The following is a 20,947-nucleotide window of genomic DNA, read 5'->3' as shown; positions in this document are numbered from 1 at the left end:
CCTTCTCCCACTCAGTTATAACTACTCTTGTTAGACTAGTCTGTCCATACCAAAATATATCACCTCTGATATCAAGAAGAAGGGAAGGTAAGGCAAAGAAAAAAGGTCAGTTTTGGTTCAAATCAACAAAAATGAGCACATACTAGCGAAGTATTTTAACATCACTCTTACCAATATTGTAAACTTCCTTGGAACCTTGTTCTTTTTCTTTTACCCATTTGGCAAAATTCAATTTCTGATGAACTTTCTATTTTCACCTATTTTGGCTATACTAACCCTGTTCCTATTTTATATGCACCTATAAGACTATATTTCTCTCCATCAGCAAATGTAGTTCAATTTGTAATTATATGTTCACAAATGTGATTAAACCTTTAGTGTCTTCCCCTTCCCCAGTAGACTAAACCCAAGAATTTACACAAGGATTGTGACTATGTATTGCTCATGACTGTATTACTGGTATATAGCACAGTGTCTAAAAACACAATATATAGATAGATAGATAGATAGATAGATAGATAGATAGATAGAGATATATACATATGTATATGTGCATATATAAGTAGATTAGGAGACTTACATGTAAGTGTATTCACATTTACAGAATGAAAGAATATTTCAAGCACTATTATAAATAGGTTAAGCAGAGATACAAAAAAAAAAGACAAGAAATGTCACTGGTACTCAAGGAGTTTTAAATATCAGAATAGAAGTGATGTAGGAAGGTAGTGCAATATCAGTTTATTTTGAAGTCATAAAGAGTAATATCATAACAAAAAGTGATGAGCTAGATTTAGGCATTCATAAATCATGTAAGGATAGTCTCCCAATCTACTCTCCTACAATCCAGCACGGATTGGTGTGCTGGTTTTAAAATATGTACACATTTTTTGTTTGTTTGTTTGTTTCTATTTTAAGCCTAATTCCTCTCCCCAGACTAGTATCTTTTTTTTTTTTAATACAATTGAAGGTGGGGGGCGCTTAACCACTAAGCTACATCCCCAGTCCTTTTTATTATTTTTTATTTTGAGACGAGGTCTTGCTAAGTTACTTGGGGCCTCACTAAATTTCTGAGGAAGGCCTTGAACTTTCAATCCTCCTGCCTCAACCTCCCAACTCACTGGGATTACAAGTATTCGCCACCACACCCAGGCTGTCTTAGTGACTTGTTATGATGAATAGAATAAAGCAGAAGTGACAGTGTGGCATCTATTGAGACAAGGTCATAAAAAGTATTATGCCTTCCTATTCTCTCTCAGAGCACTCCCTGTGGGGAGCCAGCTCCATGCCAAGAGGATGTATCAGCAGACCTACAGAAAGGCCCACAGCCAGTAAGGACCCACAAAACCTCCTGAGTGAGTGAGTGAGCTGTCTTGGTAGTGGATCACTCAGCCCTAGTATGACTTCAGATGACTGTAGGCCTAGTTATGATTGCAACAGCATGAGACTGAGTCATACAACCCAGGACAGCAGCTCCTAAATCACTGGCTCATAAAAAATGTAAGACGACAAATTTTGTTTGTTGTTTTAAGTCACTAACTTTGTTACACAGTGGTAGGTAACTAATACAACAGGAACTCATATTTTTTTTAGAGAGAAATTAGGAAACATTACCATGAAGGCAGGTGGCAACTACTTTTGCTCACATATCAACCATAACTTTGAGACAGGATCTCAATATGTTGCCCAAGTTGGTCTTAAACATATGGACTTAAATGATCTTCCACCTCAGCCTAGATGAAAGTCACTGGGATTACAGACATGAACCACCATGGCCAGCAGACTCTTGAATTTTTAGAAAATTTTCATTTCAAATACATACTCCAGATACCTACCAGAAGGTACTTAATTAGATAGGTCCAAGGCTAAGCAGAATGATAACTGAGGTAGGACTAGAAGTTGGAGTCTCTAGGCTTCTGGAAAATACCAAAATAATGATTATATTTTTAAATAATAACTTTAAAAATATACATATAATATTATATAATTTTAAAAAATACTACAAAGATTAGATTGAAAACAAGGAATCTATTACCCTACCCTACTCTAACCCTGAGTCTCATTTCCCCATTTTAAAGACATGTTTCTTCTATATTTACCTTTATATTTCTAAATATGCATATATTTCTTCCTTTTCCCTTTGTTTTGCTATACTTGAGCCTGAATTCAGGGCCTTATGCATACGAGGCCAGTGCTCTACCATTGAGCTACATCCTTAATCCTTGTTTTCTTTAGAGACCAGGTCTCACTAAGTTGCCCAGACTGGTGTTGAATTTGTGATACTTCTGCCTTAACCTCCTGAGTAGTGTGGATTATAAGGGTGTATCACTGTGCCCAGCATGTCGGCTATTTCTTGATATACCGATTTTAGGATTTGTGTGTGTGTGTGTGTGTGTGTGTTACTAGGGATTGAACCCAGGGGTGTCTTACCATTGAGCTGCACCCCAAACCTTTTTTCAATTTTTATTTTGCGATAGGGTCTCACTAAATTGCAAAGATTGGCCTCTAACTTGCTATCCTCCCAAATCTCTGGGATTATAAGTATGCTTGGCTAGAATTTATCTTTTCACTTTTCAATTAAGAAGGTAAAGATTTACCATGTTTATATCACTTCAGACTCCCACTTTTCCTACTTCTATCTAATTATAGTTTCATTACGGGGCTTTTTCTTGACAAGAGAAAAAGACTATAATTATATTTGCCTTCTTGTAAAACCTTTTTGAACTGTCTGGAACAAAAAGTTATCTTTTTTTTTTAAACAAATGGGCTCAGTTTTGTTTTATTTAATCTTTGATTTTCCCCAACTTTTCTATACAACTATAAACCTCTGACAAGCGCTGTTCAGTAAGTCAGTGACATCTTGGATTCCCCCCAATTCTACTTTTCAACTACAAACAATGCTTCTGGAGTCTCAATCTTCTTGTTCTAAATTCTTACAACTTCTCTAACTCCTCTCCTATGTGCTATCTTCTCTTTCCTGATATTCCAGTTTTCTTTTTTGTTTTACTCCTTCAGTTAGTTGGATCACATTCTTTTAGTAATTTTCTCAGAAAGGATTCAAAGCTATACATTTGAGACCTGTGTATCTTAATATATCTTAAATCTACTCTGACACTTGAGTTTGCCTGGCTATAGAATTCTCAGAATTTTGAAGGCCTTGATTCATTGTCCTGTAGCTTCTAGTGCTTCTAAACCTCCCTTCTGATTCTCAGTTCTTGGCAGCAGACCAGGTTTCTGGATTTTCTTAAAGTTTTATCTCTGTTAGGGGCATTTTCTACCTACTGAAGTAAGCATTCATGGTCCCTATCAATCTAAAAAGCCATCCTTGATTTTTGGCTAGTTTTTTTTTTTTTTTTTTTTTTGATACCAAGGATTGAAACCAGGGGCGCTTTACTATTGAGCTACATCCTTATCCCTATTTATTTTTTATTTTGAGATAGGGTCTCACTAAATTGCTTGATCCTCCTGCTTCAGCCTCCCAAATCATTATAGGTATGTACCACCACGCCCAGGTTTGGATATTCTCTTGAATTACTTCAAAGGCTATTTCCTCTTCTCTGTTTTCATGTTCTGTCTTAGTGATACTCTTAGAATTAGTCAGAGTCTGTTCCTCTGTTCCCTTTGGATTAATCCTCTAATTTGTCATGTTTTCTCATCTGCTTCTACATCTTTGTCTATTTATTCCACTATCTAGAATGTTTCTGTTGAAACATTTTGTTTTGTTATTTTTAGTTTACATGAGCTCTTTCTTGTTCTCTGGTTGTTGCTTTTTGTAGAATTCATTTCTTATGTCTTTGAGGATATTGATTATCACTTTGTTTTTCTTTCTTCACTCTTCTTTTTCCTCAGTTCCTGTTTCCTATGTGTTTTGGCCTGCTTCATATTGGAGGCTTTCCTCATGAGCCTTGGCTTTCTGATCATTGAGTGAGGCACTATAAAGGCAGTGAAATTCTTAATGAATGTGGGGGGCATCTAGCTATCTTGTTGTTTGTTTGTTTGTTTTTAAATTTTTTTAGTTGTCAATGGACCTTTATTTTATTTATTCATATGTGTTGCTGAGAATCAAACGCTACATATGCTAGGCAAACACTCTACCATTGACCCTAGTCCCTATCTTGTTTTTTTTTTTTTGTTGTTTGTTTGTTTGTTTTGATGCCACTGTTTATTCTTGGAAGAATTTTACAGTCCTCTTTCAGAATGGGGATTGGGCAGAATGGGGTGAGTGGAAAGGAAGTGTGCATACAGGCTGCAGTCCAGGAGCTGAGCACTACCAGTGATCTGGAGGTGAGGGAGATATTTTAACATAGAGTAGCTGGTGGGGAAGTGTTCAGATAATCCATTCTTTTCTTCAGTTCAGAATTCTCACCTTTCTTTGGAATTGTTCTGAATTTAGAGTCTCTAGAGTTTGTAGCCATTCTGGACTAGATAATACTGAACTTAAAATTATTTTCGAAATGAATTTAGAAACTTTAATTTTTTTTTCTTATGAATCAATTGATAGTTGACCTCTGCTTTGTCTTTGGTTTTCCTGCATCACCTTTTATGTATTTTTGTCTTGTCACTTTGAATTCTATTGTGTTCCCACCCACAATTACTCTGTCCAGTATTATTCCTTGGCTTCTAAGCTTATGGTATTTGTTTGAATATGTTTGTTTAAACAACACATTGCCCTGTGACATATCAGGTTGTTATTATATTTTCAGGTTTGTTAATTAACTAATTTATTTGTACACTCATTAATGCATTCACAAGTTGTCTTCTGAAACATATATATGGTCCTAAGTGCTGAGGAACCTGAAAATATCAAGACAAGTCCTCTACCCACTTGTTGAATGAGGGAAAGCCTATACATAAACATATATTTTATTCCATATGGTAAGTACACTTATACAACCTTATGGACCAAAGAAGAGGAATTAATCCAACCTCAGAGGAGGGGTTAGAGAAGACTTCATGGAGGTAACAGGGCCTGAGCAGAATCTTAAAGTAGTTAAAGTCACCCAAAGTAAGGCCCAGAGCTTGGGGCAGGGTAGTAAACATTTCAGGAATGGAAGCTCATTTCAGGTAGAAAGATGTTAAGACTGGAAACAGCATTCGTGGATGGGGGAATGTTAGCAGTTTGATGATTTTAAGTTGGAGAGCTACTGGAAATGAAGCTGGAGTAGATGGGAAAGATCATGGGGGACCCTGAGTGACATTCTGAGAGTCTTGGGCTTAATTTTTCAGACAACTGGGAGCATTGAAGGTTTTTTAAAAAAGGTATAATGTGGTCAGATTTACATTTTTGAGACATCAACCTAGTGAAGAAAATGTTTTTTGAGTACAAACTTGGAAGCTGGGTGATTATTTAAGGGAATGAGGAAATAAATCAGGTGAGGGACAATAAAGTCCTTGGTTGTAAAGATGGAGAGGAAGGAGTCAATGAGAATATATGTAGAGGACAGGAAGATAGAACTTGCTGTATCAACATATCGTGGGGAGTGAGAGAGCAGCAGGAATTGAAGATAGCTTCCTGCTTTATAGATAACTAGATAAATATGGTATAACCAAGTGTTTCTGAGAAACCAGATGGATGTGTCGAACTAGACAGTTGAATCTTGAAGCTCAGGGGAGAGATCTGAACTAGAGATACAGATTTGGAAGTGATGAGTATAGAAGAGGTATTTAGAATCAGGAGACTGGGTGATTTTCTCCTGTGGTGGGCTTAAACGAACACTGAACAAAAGATGGAATCCTGGGGAATATTCACATCTTAGAAGTGGGCTGGGGAAAAGCTCACAGAGGACATGGTTAAATAATATCAGAAAAGTATAGGGAGAAATTGGAGTGGTGGTGAATGTGGAATTCAAGGAGAGAAGAGTTGGCTTTATCAGGTTTCATGAAAAATGATCACTGGATTTGGCAATAAGAATGTCACATAAAAAGGAAGATGTTTCCGGAGAATGGAGCCAGAAACCAGACTGCACAGTGGGTTAAGGCATGAAATGGAAATTAAGGAGTGACATCAGTAACTATATATAGCTCCTCTTTCAGGAACTTGAGGTAAAGGCAAAAACAGAGCTTAGGTGGCCTGCCTTCCCATCTCAGAGGATCCTAAGCACCTTAAGAGAAGCATCCAGCAATGTAACATGCACATTTATAATTAATAAAGATTAGTTAGATAAGTAGCTCTAATCAAATAGTATCAAATCTTTAAATTTTACTTAGCCTTTTTTTTTCTGCTTCACATTTTTTTTCCTATCTTTTGAATGTTGGAAAAAGTGTAAGTACTCAGAGGTTACCCATAGAAATCTCCATGTCTCATTTTGAGAAATTGGGCTCAAGCCATTTCCTGCTTTGGTCATTAAAAAATAAATAAATAATAATAGGTGTCATTTGCACAGTAATCAGAATTCCATCAAGAAATGCTGTGTACATTAAGTTATGTTATTATAATCACTAGCATTAGAATAACGAGGTTGTGACCATGTTCATCTCTAAAAAATTTAATGTTGTTTAGTAAAGTCATAATAGATGGGAGGCTAGGCTTTCAGAAATCAAATGTTGAACTATGTACCCTGTGAGTGTTCTTGAAATAGTTGTTGAATGACTAACCATTTATTTCATGGGCCAACACAGATGAGCCTAATGCTCAGGTAAAGTACACTCACACAAAAGATGGACTTAAAGGACTCTCAGGGAAATGTCAGTGATATAAAACTAGTTGACATGTCTTAAAATCCCTCACAAATCTGAAAGAAAAAATTATAACTATCAAGACAATAAAGTAAAAACATATGTCTTACATGGATATTATTTCTATTAAGTTTGTTAGAAATCTGTTCTGAGCAAGATTTTGAGTTTTACGGAAAACTTTTTTTTTTGTTGTTGTTGTTTTAATAAAGTTTTATTTTTCCAAATATACAGTTGATTGGACCTGTTCATGCATCTTCACCAACAGCTGGGGCATCTCTACCCTTGGTATTTCTGGTATAAATTACTTGAGCTCTGTGCTTTGAAACCAGTTTGATAAGCCCTTTACTGAGGAGCGTTTCAGCTTCCCTGGCCAGGAAACCTCGAATCTTCTGTCTTTCAGAGACCACAGCTGGGTCTTATAAGCTTATAGTTGGGAACTTCCTTACAGTGTTTGACATAAGAAGCTTTGTCAAGACTAGATTATTGAGCTTGTCCTGAACTTTGCCTTTGGACCAATTCTTCTTTTTTGGTTTGCTCCCAGATTTGTTCACTGGGGTCCTTTGTCTTTCTTGCCGACTTTCTGGCATCTTTCTTCCTGTCATCTTTGGGTGGCATTGCAAAGACTGGAGAGCAGCAGCTGCTACTGGAGCATTGTCAAGATCTGGAATGGAACTTCTATCATGGGGATATTGAAAATTTTAAGCTCCCCCAGGTTGCAGACTATTGCATCAGGGTGAAATCTTGAGCTGATTCATGCTTCCTTCTGAAGCTTTATTCTCATTTTGTTAAAAAATGTTTTAGTTGTCAATGGATCTTTTTTTTTAATATATATTTTTTAATTGTTGGTAGACAATTTATGTTTTTATATGCGGTGCTGAGAATTGAACCTAGTGCCTCACACATGCTAGGCAAGCACTCTACACTGAGCTACCATTCTTATTTTTGATGGTCTAATATTCAATTAATACTATTGTTATAAGAAAGTCATTCATTCCAAAACATGTGCAAAAAGTTCCTTGTTGGTATCTCTGGGACTCTCAGGTATGTTTGAGACATAATCCTTGCTGAAAGAGTAATGTCATAAGATTACATAGTAATGCTGAAACAAACATGAGAGTGCAGATTTACTGATTTAAATTCATGTGGGTATATATGACATGCGGTATAGTTCCAAAAGATCATAAGGTAATTTTGAGTTTCTTTAGGAACCTCCATACTGTTTTCCAAGTTGGTTGTGCATCATTGGTGCCCCAGAGTCTCCTACTTAGGCAAGTGCTGCATTACTGAATGACATTCCAGGCCTTTTAATTTGACATGGAGACAAAGTCTCCCTAAATTGCCCAGTCTGATCTTGAACTTGTGATACTCTTGCCTCCCAACTACCTGGGATTTCAGGTTCCCAAGTAGCTAGGATTACTGGCCTGTTCCACTGCACCAGGCTATTGTCTTTCTGATAATAGCTATTTTAACAGGTGTGTTTTAAATTTGCATTTCCTGATGATTAGTGATGTAAGCACCTTTTCATATACCTGTTAGCTATTTGTATGTATTCTTTGGAAAGATGTCAGTTCAGCTCCTCTTCTAATTTTTTAAAATCCTCCCTGCCTCTCAGTACAGGATGGGAGGTGGGGGCATAAAAACCAGAGCCTGACCATATGGCATGCACTCTACCACTGAGCTATGCCCCATGTCCAAAATATTCCAACTTTTAATATACAAGATGTTGAAAAGCATCAGTTCTTTTTAAAAACAACAACCATAACAACAAAAATTCATAGACTAGTTCCTTGGCTGAGTGTTAAAAGATCAGAACTAGGAATCAGAGGACTTGGCTCTATCATGTAATCTCACCTCTCTAGGCTTGTTTTACCTATAAAATCAGAAGGTGGTCCTGACAACAGCTTACCATTCCAGTTCACACTAGGCACATTTAGCTATGAAATGTGCCTAGTTCGTATAGGATACACACTGGGTTTACAAACAAAACTGAAATGTTTTATGAATAAAATTAATATGATTGCATTTTGAAATATTTAGCACATATTGGAATTAAATAAAACTACATTTAAAATAGTTTCGTTTGTTTCTTCTTGCTCTTTTGATGTAGCCACCAGAAAATCCAAATTACATATGCAACCCTGGTCTAAAAGATCTCTAATATGCCTTTCAGCTTTAAGACTCTGTCAGGGGCACTAAGGACACGTAATTCTCCTACGGTCGATTTCCTTACACTGAGATACAGAAGGATTGGCCAGCAGTGAGCGGGTTGGGGCGGGGCCCCGCAGGAAAACACAGGCCCCTCCGGCTTCGGCTCCCTCGGGGTGGGCTGGACCCCGACACCGGCGCGGGGTCTGGGGACTTTGGGCTGGGCCGAGTCTCCACGCCCGGGGTGTCGGGAGCTCGGGGGCCCTGGGGTGAACGCGGCTGGGCAGAGCCGGGAAGCGGTTCGTGCGTCAGCCTCACGCGGCGGGAAGGAAGCCGGCCCCAGGCCCCGGGCTGCCAGCGCGGGCGCCACTGCACGTCCGCAGGCTCTGCCGGGAGGTGGCGGCCGCTGAGAGGCGGGAGAACCGAGGGCGGGCCTGGGGGGCGGCCCGGAGGTGGGGCGCCGCCGGGGGCCGGCCCGCTTGGGCTTCTTCTGAGGGCGCGCGGCCTGCGCCCGAGTGCTGGGGACTCGGAGACGCGGGGTGACTAACGGCCGGAGCGGCTATGGGCCGCGGCTGGGGCTTCCTGATCGGCCTTCTGGGTGCTGTGTGGCTGCTGTGCTCGGGCCATGGTGGGCAGCAGCCCCCGGAGACGGCGGCGCAAAGGTGCTTCTGCCAGGTGAGGGGTGTGCGCGTCGGTGCTTAGGGTCCTAGCACCCCTTGCCCAGGCTGCGCGCTTGGTGTGGAGACACCGGCAAGTGAGGGGACGGGGTGCGTCACTGCACCTCCTGTTGCCCGGAACGAGCTCCCTGTGCTTCGTCACCGAGGTCTGGGTCCTCGGCAGCTGGTCTGGGTGGGCGAGGACCGGTCCTCCACCGCAGCCTGGACCTCAGCGTGCCCTGAGGCGCTTGGGACCGAGAGAGGGATGTGAGTGTCTGCTCTATGTTTTTACCAAATTGGTTTATACATCTCCTTTGGCCTTCCCTTCCCGGGGCAAAGGGGTGTGCTGACAGTGAGCACCCATACTCAGTATTCGCTATTTTCACAGAATCCGGGTCTTTGTAACTTCTAACTTTACCTGGAACTTGTGTAGCCCGTACCTGTGCTGGATGTCTTCGCCAACTTTTCTGGCCAGATCGGGCTTTTGTAGCCTGGGGAATGCTCTCATTCTCGTTGTCAGGCGGGAGAATGGCTTTGTGTGACTGTTTCTGTGTCCAAGCCCAGCTGCTTGGTATCTTTGGGGGGCTCTGGCTGCCCTGTGGCTTCTTGTCCTGTGCTTTTTTTCCTGAATGTAATGATCTCTTATCGTGACACTTTCAAAGCTGATATGAATGGAAAGATGGCCAAGGAGTTTGATTACAAGATTATTATGATTATTTCTCTGTAAGAGATGTTGAGTTCCCTGAGCAAAAAATCTCAAACTTAACAGTTTTCCTGCATCTCAGTGTACTATCTTTCAAAATCATTTTTTCCTAAAGTCACCTTTTGGGGGACTTCTATCAAATAAAGGTTACGTTTTATACAAAATTGGGGCATCCAAATTATTAAGTAGATTTTATTATTTATGATCAGAAATAACATCTATGTGTGTAGGGGTATGTTGCATTATCATGAAGGAAAGAAGCACTTTATGGGAGCAAGAGGTACTGTCCCTTTCACTGTTTTAAATTCTTGGACCTTGTTTTGCTGAGTGATTTGGGAGTAGAGATGAGCAATATCTGGGAGCCTGTAATGGAACTTGAAAGAAAATTGCTGCATTACAACCAGGACATTGGAAAGCCCCTTCACCTTCTGTGATTGCAAACAGCACATAATCAAGTACTTGAAACGAAAAAGGGCTCATTTCCATCTGATTACAAATATTACATACACAAAGTTTAAATATTTAAAAAATAAATAAGGTAGAAATAAGTCTTTAACATATTCAGTGCTTAAACATGTCCAGTGTAACATTTTCAATGATATTCTGGAGGTTTGGATAATAGAAAGAAGTTCTGTTTATCTCTTTGACTTTCACTTTCTCTTCAGTAACCTTTTAGAGGTCTGCTTAAAATTGGGGAAGTTTTAATTTTTCTATATATTTTATTTTCTGATTAGTGATTAACATCCTCTGATGTACTCCCCAACACAAAAACATGTTTTTTTTTTTTTTCCTTTTAAACAAGATTGGTTGTTTTTCAGAGTCGACTTTAACAAATAGTGAACTATCTGGATGTGGTGGTCTATACCTGTAATCCCAGCTACTTGGGAGGCTGAGACAGGAGGATTGCAAGTTCAAGGTCAGCCTGGCAACTTAGAGAGACAATTTTAAGAGAAATTTAAAATGGTGTACTTAAAAATACAGATCATCAATTCTCATTTAAAAAATAAAACAAAAGTGTACATTAGTTCTATTATGACCAATAATAGAAGGGATGAGAGTGAGGGGAGAAGTGGTGAGAACAAAAGACAAGAAGAGATGAGTGCTACAAATAATTTATTCAACAAACTGTGTACATTGATTTAAGAGTTTGGTAAACAGAAACAACTAGGGTATGATCCTTACCCTGGAAAGCTTACAGTGTGGTGAGTGATGTTCATTGGGAGCTGATAGGAGGTACAGATCCTAGGCACTTAAAAAAACAAGTTAGTAAATATTGCTAGAAAATGTATTAAAAACTGAAATTTCACCTAATGTTTGCAAATACAACTTAAAATATTCTCTGGTTTGATTTACAGTATCCAATGAGCTGCAAAGTCTTGTGAATTCTGTATTGTTAATAGTCTTATGTGTTTGTCCCTTCCTGTTATCTGTTCTTGCCACTTCTGCTTTGGGTTTCCACATCACTATCTTACAGTAGCACAGGGTGCCTGGCTTAGAGTTGGGGTTCAGTTTATAATATATCAGCTGTGATTTGAGCCAGAGCAGCATATAGTTGTTCTACCTTAGGAAGCCATTGAAATAAAAATGTCTAGATCTCTATAAATGATCAGATTAATCTTAATAAGCATTTGTTGAGGCCTATTGTCAAAAAGTTTTGAGTGATCAAAAAATGAATTTAGGAGCTGGGGTTGTGGCTCAGTGGTAGAGCACTTGCCTCACATGTCTGGGGCACTGGGTTCGATCCTTAGCACCACATAAATAAATAAAATAAAGGTATAAAAAATTAAAAGCTGGGCATGGTTGCATATACCTGTAATTCCAGTGGCTCATGATGCTGAGGCAGGAGAATTCCAAGTTCAAAGCCAGCCTCAGCAATTTAGCAAGGCTCTAAACAATTTAGGGAGACTGTATCTCAAAATAAAATGTAAAAAGGGCTGGGGATGTGACTCAGTGGTTAAATGCCCCGGGTTCAATCCCTGGCACCCCCCCCCCACAACCTCAAAAAAAAAAAAAAAAAATAGAAGTTTAACATTCCAGAATACTGAACCTGGTACATAATTGGTGCTTAGCATATATTAAGGAAATTATAGTACAAGATGTAAGCACTATGCCAGTAGAAATATATATATATATATATTAATATTTATTTTTTAATTTTAGATGGACACAATATCTTTTATTTTATTTTTATGTGGTGCTGAGAATCGAACCCAGTGCCTCATGCATGCTAGGCGAGCGTGCTGCCACTTGAGCCACATCCTCAGCCCCAGTAGAAATATTTAAAATTTTTTTTTTCTGCTTAGCAAAGCATTTGCATGTTTTTCTGGAATCATTCTTTCAGACTGGATTAATGGCTCCAAATGAATCTCTCTGAACTTGGTCAGTTATTATAAATGCCCGTTAGTTGACATAAAATCCTACTACACTTATTTTTATTATAGGTTGTAAATTCTTTTGTTAATAGCATTTCAGTGTTAGTTGTTCAAATAACTAATGGTTAATTGCTTGGGACTTATAAAATCTTCCTTGTATACTACCTCTTGCTTTTCTTTCTTTCTTTTTGTAAGTCAATCTATTTTAACAAATTTACAGAAAATTGGCTTTGAATATATAAGCTTATGAAGTTTAATACGAGTATAGTTTGTATAAACAACCTTATAACCAGGACCTGACCTTTCTTTAAACCAAAATAGGATTTGTAATATTTGTGTGGGCTTAAAGCAAATGAAGGTCTTTCACAGTTTATTATCTCTTTTGACAATTACTATCCCATTATTTACCATTAGAAAGAATGAAATAATAGAACTTTAGAAATCCCAATTAATGTAATCCTAGGATGTATTTTAAAGAAATAACCTCAGAGGAAATATTAAAGCCCAGATAAGGAGGCAGTATGGACATCTTTTACATTTAATTAAAAATGAGTATAAACTCCTATGCACTCAAAATGTTTTTGCCAGTCTTAGTATGGCAAGTGCTAATAACACTCAGAGGCACTGAAGTGTGGTAGAGCCGCATCAGGCCAATGAAAGGAGAGTAGCTCAGATATCTAAAATTACTTCTCCATTACATATAAGAGGTTGTGAGGGGAATGGGAAAATAAACAAGGAGAGAAATGAATTACAGTAGATGGGGTAGAGAGAGAAGATGTGAGAGAAGGGGAGGGGGGATTGTAGGGGATAGGAAAGGTAGCAGAATACAACAGTTACTAATAGGGCATTATGTAAAATTGTGGATGTGTAACTGACGTGATTCTGCAATCTGCATTTGGGGTAAAATTGGGAGTTCATAACCCACTTCAATCTAATGTATGAAATATGATGTCAAGAGCTTTGTAATGTTGTGAACAACCAATAAAAAAATAAAAAAAAATAAATAAAATTACTTCTCCAAAAGTGGATTATTTTTAGTTTGGAGTGCATTGTAGATATACTCTGCAAACATGTATTTTAATAGATTTAACCTGTCAGGTGTCTCCTTAGGTCAATTTTTAAAGTGGATTTAATTGTTAGCCCAAGTGACAGAGCCATGGGAGAGACACTCGGTTATATGTTGGGTGGCGGGTGGAAATAAGCCCAGAATTAGAACCTAGTCACAAGGATCTTTGAAACAGGTTTTACTGGAGAGGTGTTCATTGACTGAATGCCTGCCACATTCCAGGTTTTTCTGAATAAAAGGGTGTAAAACAAATATTTTCATAATGATGGCTGTGTAACAAAGTTTTAGAGAGACTTCAGACTTTAAAGTGGTAGTTGCTCCCCCCCCCCCCCCATTTTTTTGTGGTGCTAGGGATGAAACCCAGGGCCTCATATAAACTAGGCAAGGATTCTGCCACTGAGTATACCCCCAACCCTAATGAGTTGGTAGTTCTTAAATTCCACGCCCTTCTACTTGGGATAGAATTTTGGTATATCCATGCCCTTCTACTTGGGATAGAACTTTGGTATATCCATGCTTCTATTGACAGGGTTGCCCTCACGTACTGTTAAGGAGTGAATTATCTTCATGGTCTTCCTCCTACACTTGTGCTGTTTTGTATCCTTTGATCTACATCTCCTCATTTCCTTCTCCCCCAACCATAAGTAACCACTGTTTCAGGTCTCTATCTTTGTATTTGAACACACATGCTTCCTTTTTTAACACCATAAATTCTGCATATAAATGAGATCATGCAATATTTTTTCTGTGTCTGGCTTATTTCACTTAGCATAATATCTTCCAGGTCTATCTATATTATGGACAATATCATGTGTGTGTCTGACATTTTCTTTATCCATTCGTGGGTAGGCATTTAGAAATCTAATGTACAATATGAGGACTATAGATAATAATAGTGCATCATATTCAAGATTTTTGCTAAATGAGTAGATAATAGCTCCTCTTGCCATGATGGTCGGGGGAATAATTGTGACGTGTTGGATATGGTAATTTGCCCCACTAGTAACTATTTTACTATATATATATATATATATATATATATATATATATATATAACATACATATACATATACATATATATGTAGGTATATGTCTGTATCTGTATATATAACATTGCATGTCACATATCTTAAATATGCACATAAGATTTATTTTTAAATTTTTATGTTATTTTTTATGGTCCCCAAACAAAATGAAATTAAATATACCTGAAGCTCTGTACCAAATAAATCATACTTTGAGCACATACATTTATTTATTTATGTTTTCTTCCTCTGTATTGAGGCATAATTGACAAAAATTGCATATATTCAATGTATACAACATGACATTTGATATACATATATTTTGGGAGATGATTACTATAATAAAGTTGACTTACATATCTATTACTTCACATAGTAACCTTTTTTGTACACCTGCATGGTGATATTATTTAAGAATTTCAAGTATATAATACATTATATGACCTTGTACAGTAATAGTCACCATACTGTACATTAAGTCTCCAGAATTTATTAATTTTTTACTACTTTCTGTACCCACAACCCCTAGTAACCACTTTTCTCCTTTCTGATGCTATAGGTTTGACTTTTTATTTTAGATTTCATGTATCAATGAAATCCTGATATTATTTCACTTTGCATCTGGCTTATTTTGCTTAGCATAATGTCCTCCAGGTTCATCCAGGTTGTTACAAATGGCAGGACTCCTTGACAGATACTTATATTATTTCTATATTCCAACTATTGTGAATAATGATGCAGTGAACATAGGAGTGCAGATATCTCTTTAATGACAGAACTATTTTTATTTTCTTTGGCTATGTATCAAGGAAGTGGAATTGCTGGATCATGTGATAGTTCTATTTATTTATTTTGTTTTTGAGGAACCACCTTGTTTATCATAGTGGGGCTGTACCAATTTACATTCCTGCCAACAATGTATAAGGGTTCTGTTTTCTCTACAGTCTCATCAATATTTGTTATTTATTTTATTGTGGTTTTGATGTGAATTCCCCTGATGATTACATGATAAGTGATATTGAACACATTTTCCACATATTTGTTTGTTAGTCCTTTGTATGTCTTTGTAAAAATTTCTATTCAGGTTCTTTTTTCATTCTTTTTAGTCAGCTCTTCCCCCCACCCTCTTTCTCTCTCTCTTGAGTTGCATGAATTCTTGGTATATTTGGGATATTAACTTCTTATCAGACAGGTAGTTTGCAAATTTTCTCCCATTTTACAGGCTGTTTTCATTTTGTTGATTTTTTTCCTTTGCTGTTCAGAAACATTTTGGTTTGATGTAGTCTCACTTATTAATATTTTTAAAAACGTTTTAATCACTGTTGCTGTTAAAAAACATTCAGTTATGTCCGTCTTGAAGAATGAATGCTGGAGTATTTAAAATAACACATTTGTAAAACTGAACCACATTTTTTTGGGGGAGGGTACCAGGATTGAACTCATGGGCCCTTGACCACTGATCCATATCCCCAGTCCTATTTTGTACTTTATTTAGAGACAGGGTCTCACTGAGTTCTTAGCGCCTCACTTTTGCTGAGGCTGGCTTTGAACTTGTGATCTTCCTGTCTCAGTCTCTAGAGCCGCTGGGATTACAGGTGTGCACCACCACACCCAGCAACCTGAACCAGATTGTCAGCATTATGCTTTGTTCTTGGTAGACTCCTGTTTGTTTCTGCTCTTCATGTCCAATTATAAACCCTGGCCATATTGACTTCTGTAGTAGTAAATTGATCTCAAAGAAAGTCAATGTTTTCCTCAAGAGAATCCAGATTTTTTTGTGGTAGTTGATAAAGTCTTTCCCAACAATGCCTGAGCTTCACCAGTATCATATTCAACTATTACATAAGCCTCCAACCACAGACAAACTGTATCAATGGGAGGAAACAAAGCTTTGCAGTTCAGGTTGTCTGTCAGTAAGAATTCGGTCTCCAGGCAACTGGTGGGCTATTTATTTCCATCTGCATGTATTTTAGAATTTACAAAATCTGCTTCATTTCAGGAGTCTGACCTTTAAGCCTCCTTTTCTTGAGCAAGGTTCAGTTCCATAACCTCATACTTTTGGTACTATTCATCCAGCTTCTTTAGTATTGTATCTGCAGTCTCATTCCTAGGCTGTTTCATGAAGAAATCCACATCTTCCACAATGACATGTCCTCAGGAATCCCCAGGTGGAGCTACCTGTAACCTGCAACCACTTCTTGTATGCCCCAATAGTCCCCTAAGCAGACACCTTCTTGAGAAATATAGCATGAGACTAACTGCCTACTCCTGCTTATTTTTGTTATTATTGCCTGTGTTTTTACTACCATCTCCAAATTATCACTGCCAAGACCAATGTTGTGGACCTTTCTCCTGTGTTTTTTGTTTGTTTTAAGGAGTTTTATGGTTTAGCATTTTGTTTAAGTATTTAATTCTGTAAAGTTGATTTTTTTAATGTGTGATGTAAGATAAAAAACTTTTTTTTTTTTTTTTGCACATGGATGTCCAGTTTTCCTAGCACCATTTATTGAGGAGACCGTTCTTTCCCCATTGTGAGTTTTGGAACCTTTGTCAAAGTTTGGTTGTCCATGTATGCATAGGCTTGTTTCTGTAGCCTCCATTGGGTTCCATTGGTCTGTGTGTCTGTTTTTGTGCTGGTACCATACTATTTTATTACTATAGCTTTTATAATGTAATTTGAAGTTAGGAAGAAGGCTGCTTCCAAGTCTGTTCTTCTTGCTTAAGATGGCTTTATGGGGCTGGGGTTGTGGCTCAGTGGAAGAGAACTCGCCTAACATGCTTGAGGTACTGGGTTCGATTCTCAGCACCACATAAATGTAAAATAAAAGATATTGTGTCCACCTAAAACTAAACACTAAATATTAAAAAAAGTTAAAAAAGATGGCTTTAATTATTTGGGGTCTTTTGTGGTTCATATGAATTTTAGGATTGCTTTTTCTATACCTATGAAAAATGTCATCGGAATTTTGAGAGGGATTGCATTGAATCTGTAGATGGCTTTGTGTACTATGGACATTTTAGTATTACTAATTCTTCAAAATCCACGAATGTGGGATATCTTTTCTGTGGGGAGCCATTCTGACACGTGATTGGGTGACTCCCGTTAAGGGCCTGAGGCGCTCTGGCTGTGTCGGAGCTTTCCCGACCCTTTCCTGATGAGAGAGCCCATCCGTGTGGGGGTGTGCGTGACCACTGACCCCGGAGACCCAATCACTGACCCTGACCTTGGAGTGCAGCCCCCCCTCAACCTTCATTGATGGAATTCTCCCCTGAATCTCTTGTTCCCCAAATAAAAGGCTACTCCCAGGCGTGTTCCCTCTCTCTCTCTCCTGCTAGCCCAGAGTAATCCTCGCTGCCCTGCTGGGCGGCTGGAGGCGGGAACCAGGGAGGTGAGCCGTCTGGGACCTAGCAATGTAAAATAAGGTAACTGGTTTATGTGTTTTATTTCAATCTCTTCTAACTAACTTAATGCCTAGAACCTCATTAATGAAACCACTGCGCAGGCCGCGTGGTAGACTTTTCATTTATTTTTGTCTTCTTCAGTATCTTTCATCAACATTTTATAGTTTTTTCAGTGTAAAGATCTTTCACTTTCTCAGTTACATTTCTTGCATTTATTCCTTTTGATGCTATTGTAAGTGGGATTGTCTTCTTCGTTTCTTTTTCAGATATTTTGTGTTAATTTATAAAAATGCAATTGATGTTTGTTTGTTTGTCGCAGTGTAACTTAAAGTGATTCCTAGCAGAAGCACTTTAAGTTACACCTCCCCAGCCCCGAAACTGTACTGATTTTTGTATTTGATTTTGTATTCTAAAATTTGTTTGTTAGTTCTAACAGATTTTTGGTGGAGTCTCTAGGGTTTTCTATATACTGTGTAAGATCATGTCATCTGTAAACAGAGACGATTTACTTCTTCCTTTTCAGTTTAGATACCTTTTATTTATTTTTTGTTGCCCAGTAGGACACTTTGAACACTTTTAAAGGTATTTCATAAAAGAATGAGTATGAAGAGTAAAGTCTTACACCACTTTGAGTGAAAAACTAAAATTATGTGGTAGGACTAGAATTTGTTGATATTTCAAGAAGAAAACTAGAAGATGTTTTTTTGTTTGGTCATTCATTGCAAATTAAAGAATATCTGTAACTAGAAAATAGTGAGCAAATAGATCAGTGTAATTTTCTTTTCTCTTATCTTTTGCATTTGGCTAAATCATCCAGAATCAATGGAGAAAGTTTCTGAGACTGTCTTCCCTGCTAATTTATTATTATTATTATTATTATTATTATTATTATTATTTAGTTCTTTATTCCATTGGGGCTACAGATGTCAAATTTTCAGAAAATTTTAACTGCAAACTTACCCTATTTTTTTTCTCTTTTGTAAGAAAATGTCACAGGAGAATAGTAAGATCTCTGTCACCAGAAGCATTTAAACAAAGGTTGGGTGATAATAATGCTTAACACTTACTGAACATTTGCTCTGTATTATTTTATCCTGATATCAAATCTGTGAGATAATAACTATCATTATTTTGTATTAAGATATTGAATTGAGGAATAGAGAGATTAACTAACTTGGATAAGGTCAAAATTTAGCTAAGTGACAAAGATGAGATTCTAACCTAAGAAGGTCTGACTCCAGAGCATGCATACTAACCATTGATGAACACTGCCTCCTCCTTAAAGTGCATCTATGGAGGGCGTTGCTGATTTTTGCTTGAGAGGTTGCGATAGAAGGCCTTCAAAGGCTTTTCAGCTCTTAGGAGACTAGGCCTTTAAACTGGGTGATGTTATATGTCAGTCCTACATTGGTATTTATATATACCATCCTTAACCTGGGTCTTTTTTTTTTTAGTTGTAGATGGACATAATACCTTTATTTTATTTGTTTATTTTTATGTGTTTCTGGGGATCAAACCCAATGCCTCATGCATGCTAGGCAAGCACTCTATCATTGAGCCACAATCCCAGCCCCTCAACCCGGGTCTTTTTATTTCCAGCTATTATTTTGGCCCCTTACCTAAGACTGGTGATTTCATGAAGTCTAGAGCACTAAGCTTCACATTTTAGCATACATTATGCATTTTTTAAAAATTCGGATTCCTGAGGCAGGTCCAGAGTTGTCTCTCAGTGGGAGACAGTGAAGAGTTACTTCAGCAACACTAAAGCACATCCTTGTTATAGTCTGGCACCTGTCTTTTGGTCTTAGATTAGGTAATAGGATTTTGATTTGTTTCCAAGAGTCTGTCCTGGTTCTAGTAACAGGTTTTCTACCTTAGCCCTTTCCTGTGACTCTATTTTGCTAACATGCCTTGTTTTCTAGTTACTAGATCTGGGCTTGCAATATACCTGCTAGGCTTTCTTCCAGAGATCAGGTTCTGCTGCCTGTTGGCAGGCTCACCTAAACTGTCAGATGGCTTGGATTTCCAAGTAGCTTCCTGTCTTGTCTTTGCTGGGCTCTCTCCATCTACTGAAACCCTTGCCATCTTTATGTGGCTTCCTTATCTGTCTTGCTACCTGTGGTTACAGTGGAGAATACCTCCTATTCCATATCTAACATAAGGGGCAGGAGACTTAAAAATCCAACATTTGACCTGCCTCCTTTTCCTCGAATGTCTCTTGGCTACATGTCACCTCTTTTCCTTTCTGATTTGGGACTTCTCAGAGCTTCCTTTGTATTTGGTTTATACAGATAGGTAGAATGTTGGGTGTGAAGGGTTGTTTATCGTAGCTGCCTGCTTATCTTGCTATGTTGAGTGACTTCCTGCCCAAGTGTGCTTGTGTGCTCTGGGGCACTGAGCACTGTCACAAATGACATGGTAGTACAGAGGTACCATTAGAGAGTGTGGCACTATTCTCAGTGATGAGTGACAGTGGATAGCATTCATCCATTCATTTACCACCATTCCATAAATAATTATTGTTCATCTACTGTGCACTTTCTAAAAGCATGGTGCTAAGTACTGGAAACACAAAGATGAACAAATATGATTTTGCCCTCAAGGATTTCATTCTCTGGTGGGCAGGAGGGAGATAGTAAATTCAGCACAGTGAGGTATTTTTATACTATAGCAGTATGTGAATGCTCTGGAAGCACACAGGAGAGGCAGTTAACCCAGTAGTGATGAGATATGCCTGAGAGATGCCTTCTGGGAAGTGGGTACACTGAGCTAGGTCTTGAAGATATATTCTTACTGTGAAAATGAATTTCTGGGGGAAAAATGGATTGCTCCAAACTCTTTCAAATTTCTCCTGTTCTTTTGTTTCCTTTTGTAGCTTAGTTTCTCTGCTTTGCTGGTGTTCT

At 38.1% G+C, this 20,947-nt stretch overlaps 1 protein-coding gene and 1 pseudogene across 3 annotated transcripts in view; one reads left to right on the top strand and one right to left on the bottom strand.

Annotated features, from left to right (window-relative positions):
• Positions 1-6,920: 6,920 nt before the first annotated feature.
• LOC308648092 (small ribosomal subunit protein eS25-like) lies at positions 6,921-7,290 on the bottom strand (annotated as a pseudogene). Its single transcript has one exon. The product of its transcript is annotated as a small ribosomal subunit protein eS25-like (transcript).
• Positions 7,291-8,936: 1,646 nt separating this feature from the next.
• Positions 8,937-20,947, top strand: part of ERO1A (endoplasmic reticulum oxidoreductase 1 alpha) — a 53,582-nt gene continuing 41,571 nt past the window's right edge. For both annotated transcript variants that reach the window (XM_081292669.1, XM_081292668.1), the window contains exon 1: positions 8,937-9,495. In XM_081292669.1, coding sequence (XP_081148795.1) covers positions 9,382-9,495 — 114 coding nt within the window. In that variant the 5' untranslated portion in view covers positions 8,937-9,381. The remainder of the gene's footprint in view (positions 9,496-20,947) is intronic.

Source organism: Spermophilus citellus, assembly GCF_964194105.1.
Source record: "Spermophilus citellus genome assembly, chromosome: 4".
NCBI lineage: Eukaryota > Metazoa > Chordata > Mammalia > Rodentia > Sciuridae > Spermophilus > Spermophilus citellus.
Note: the sequence above shows the minus strand (reverse complement) of the source record. Positions and strands in the feature narration are given on the sequence as shown.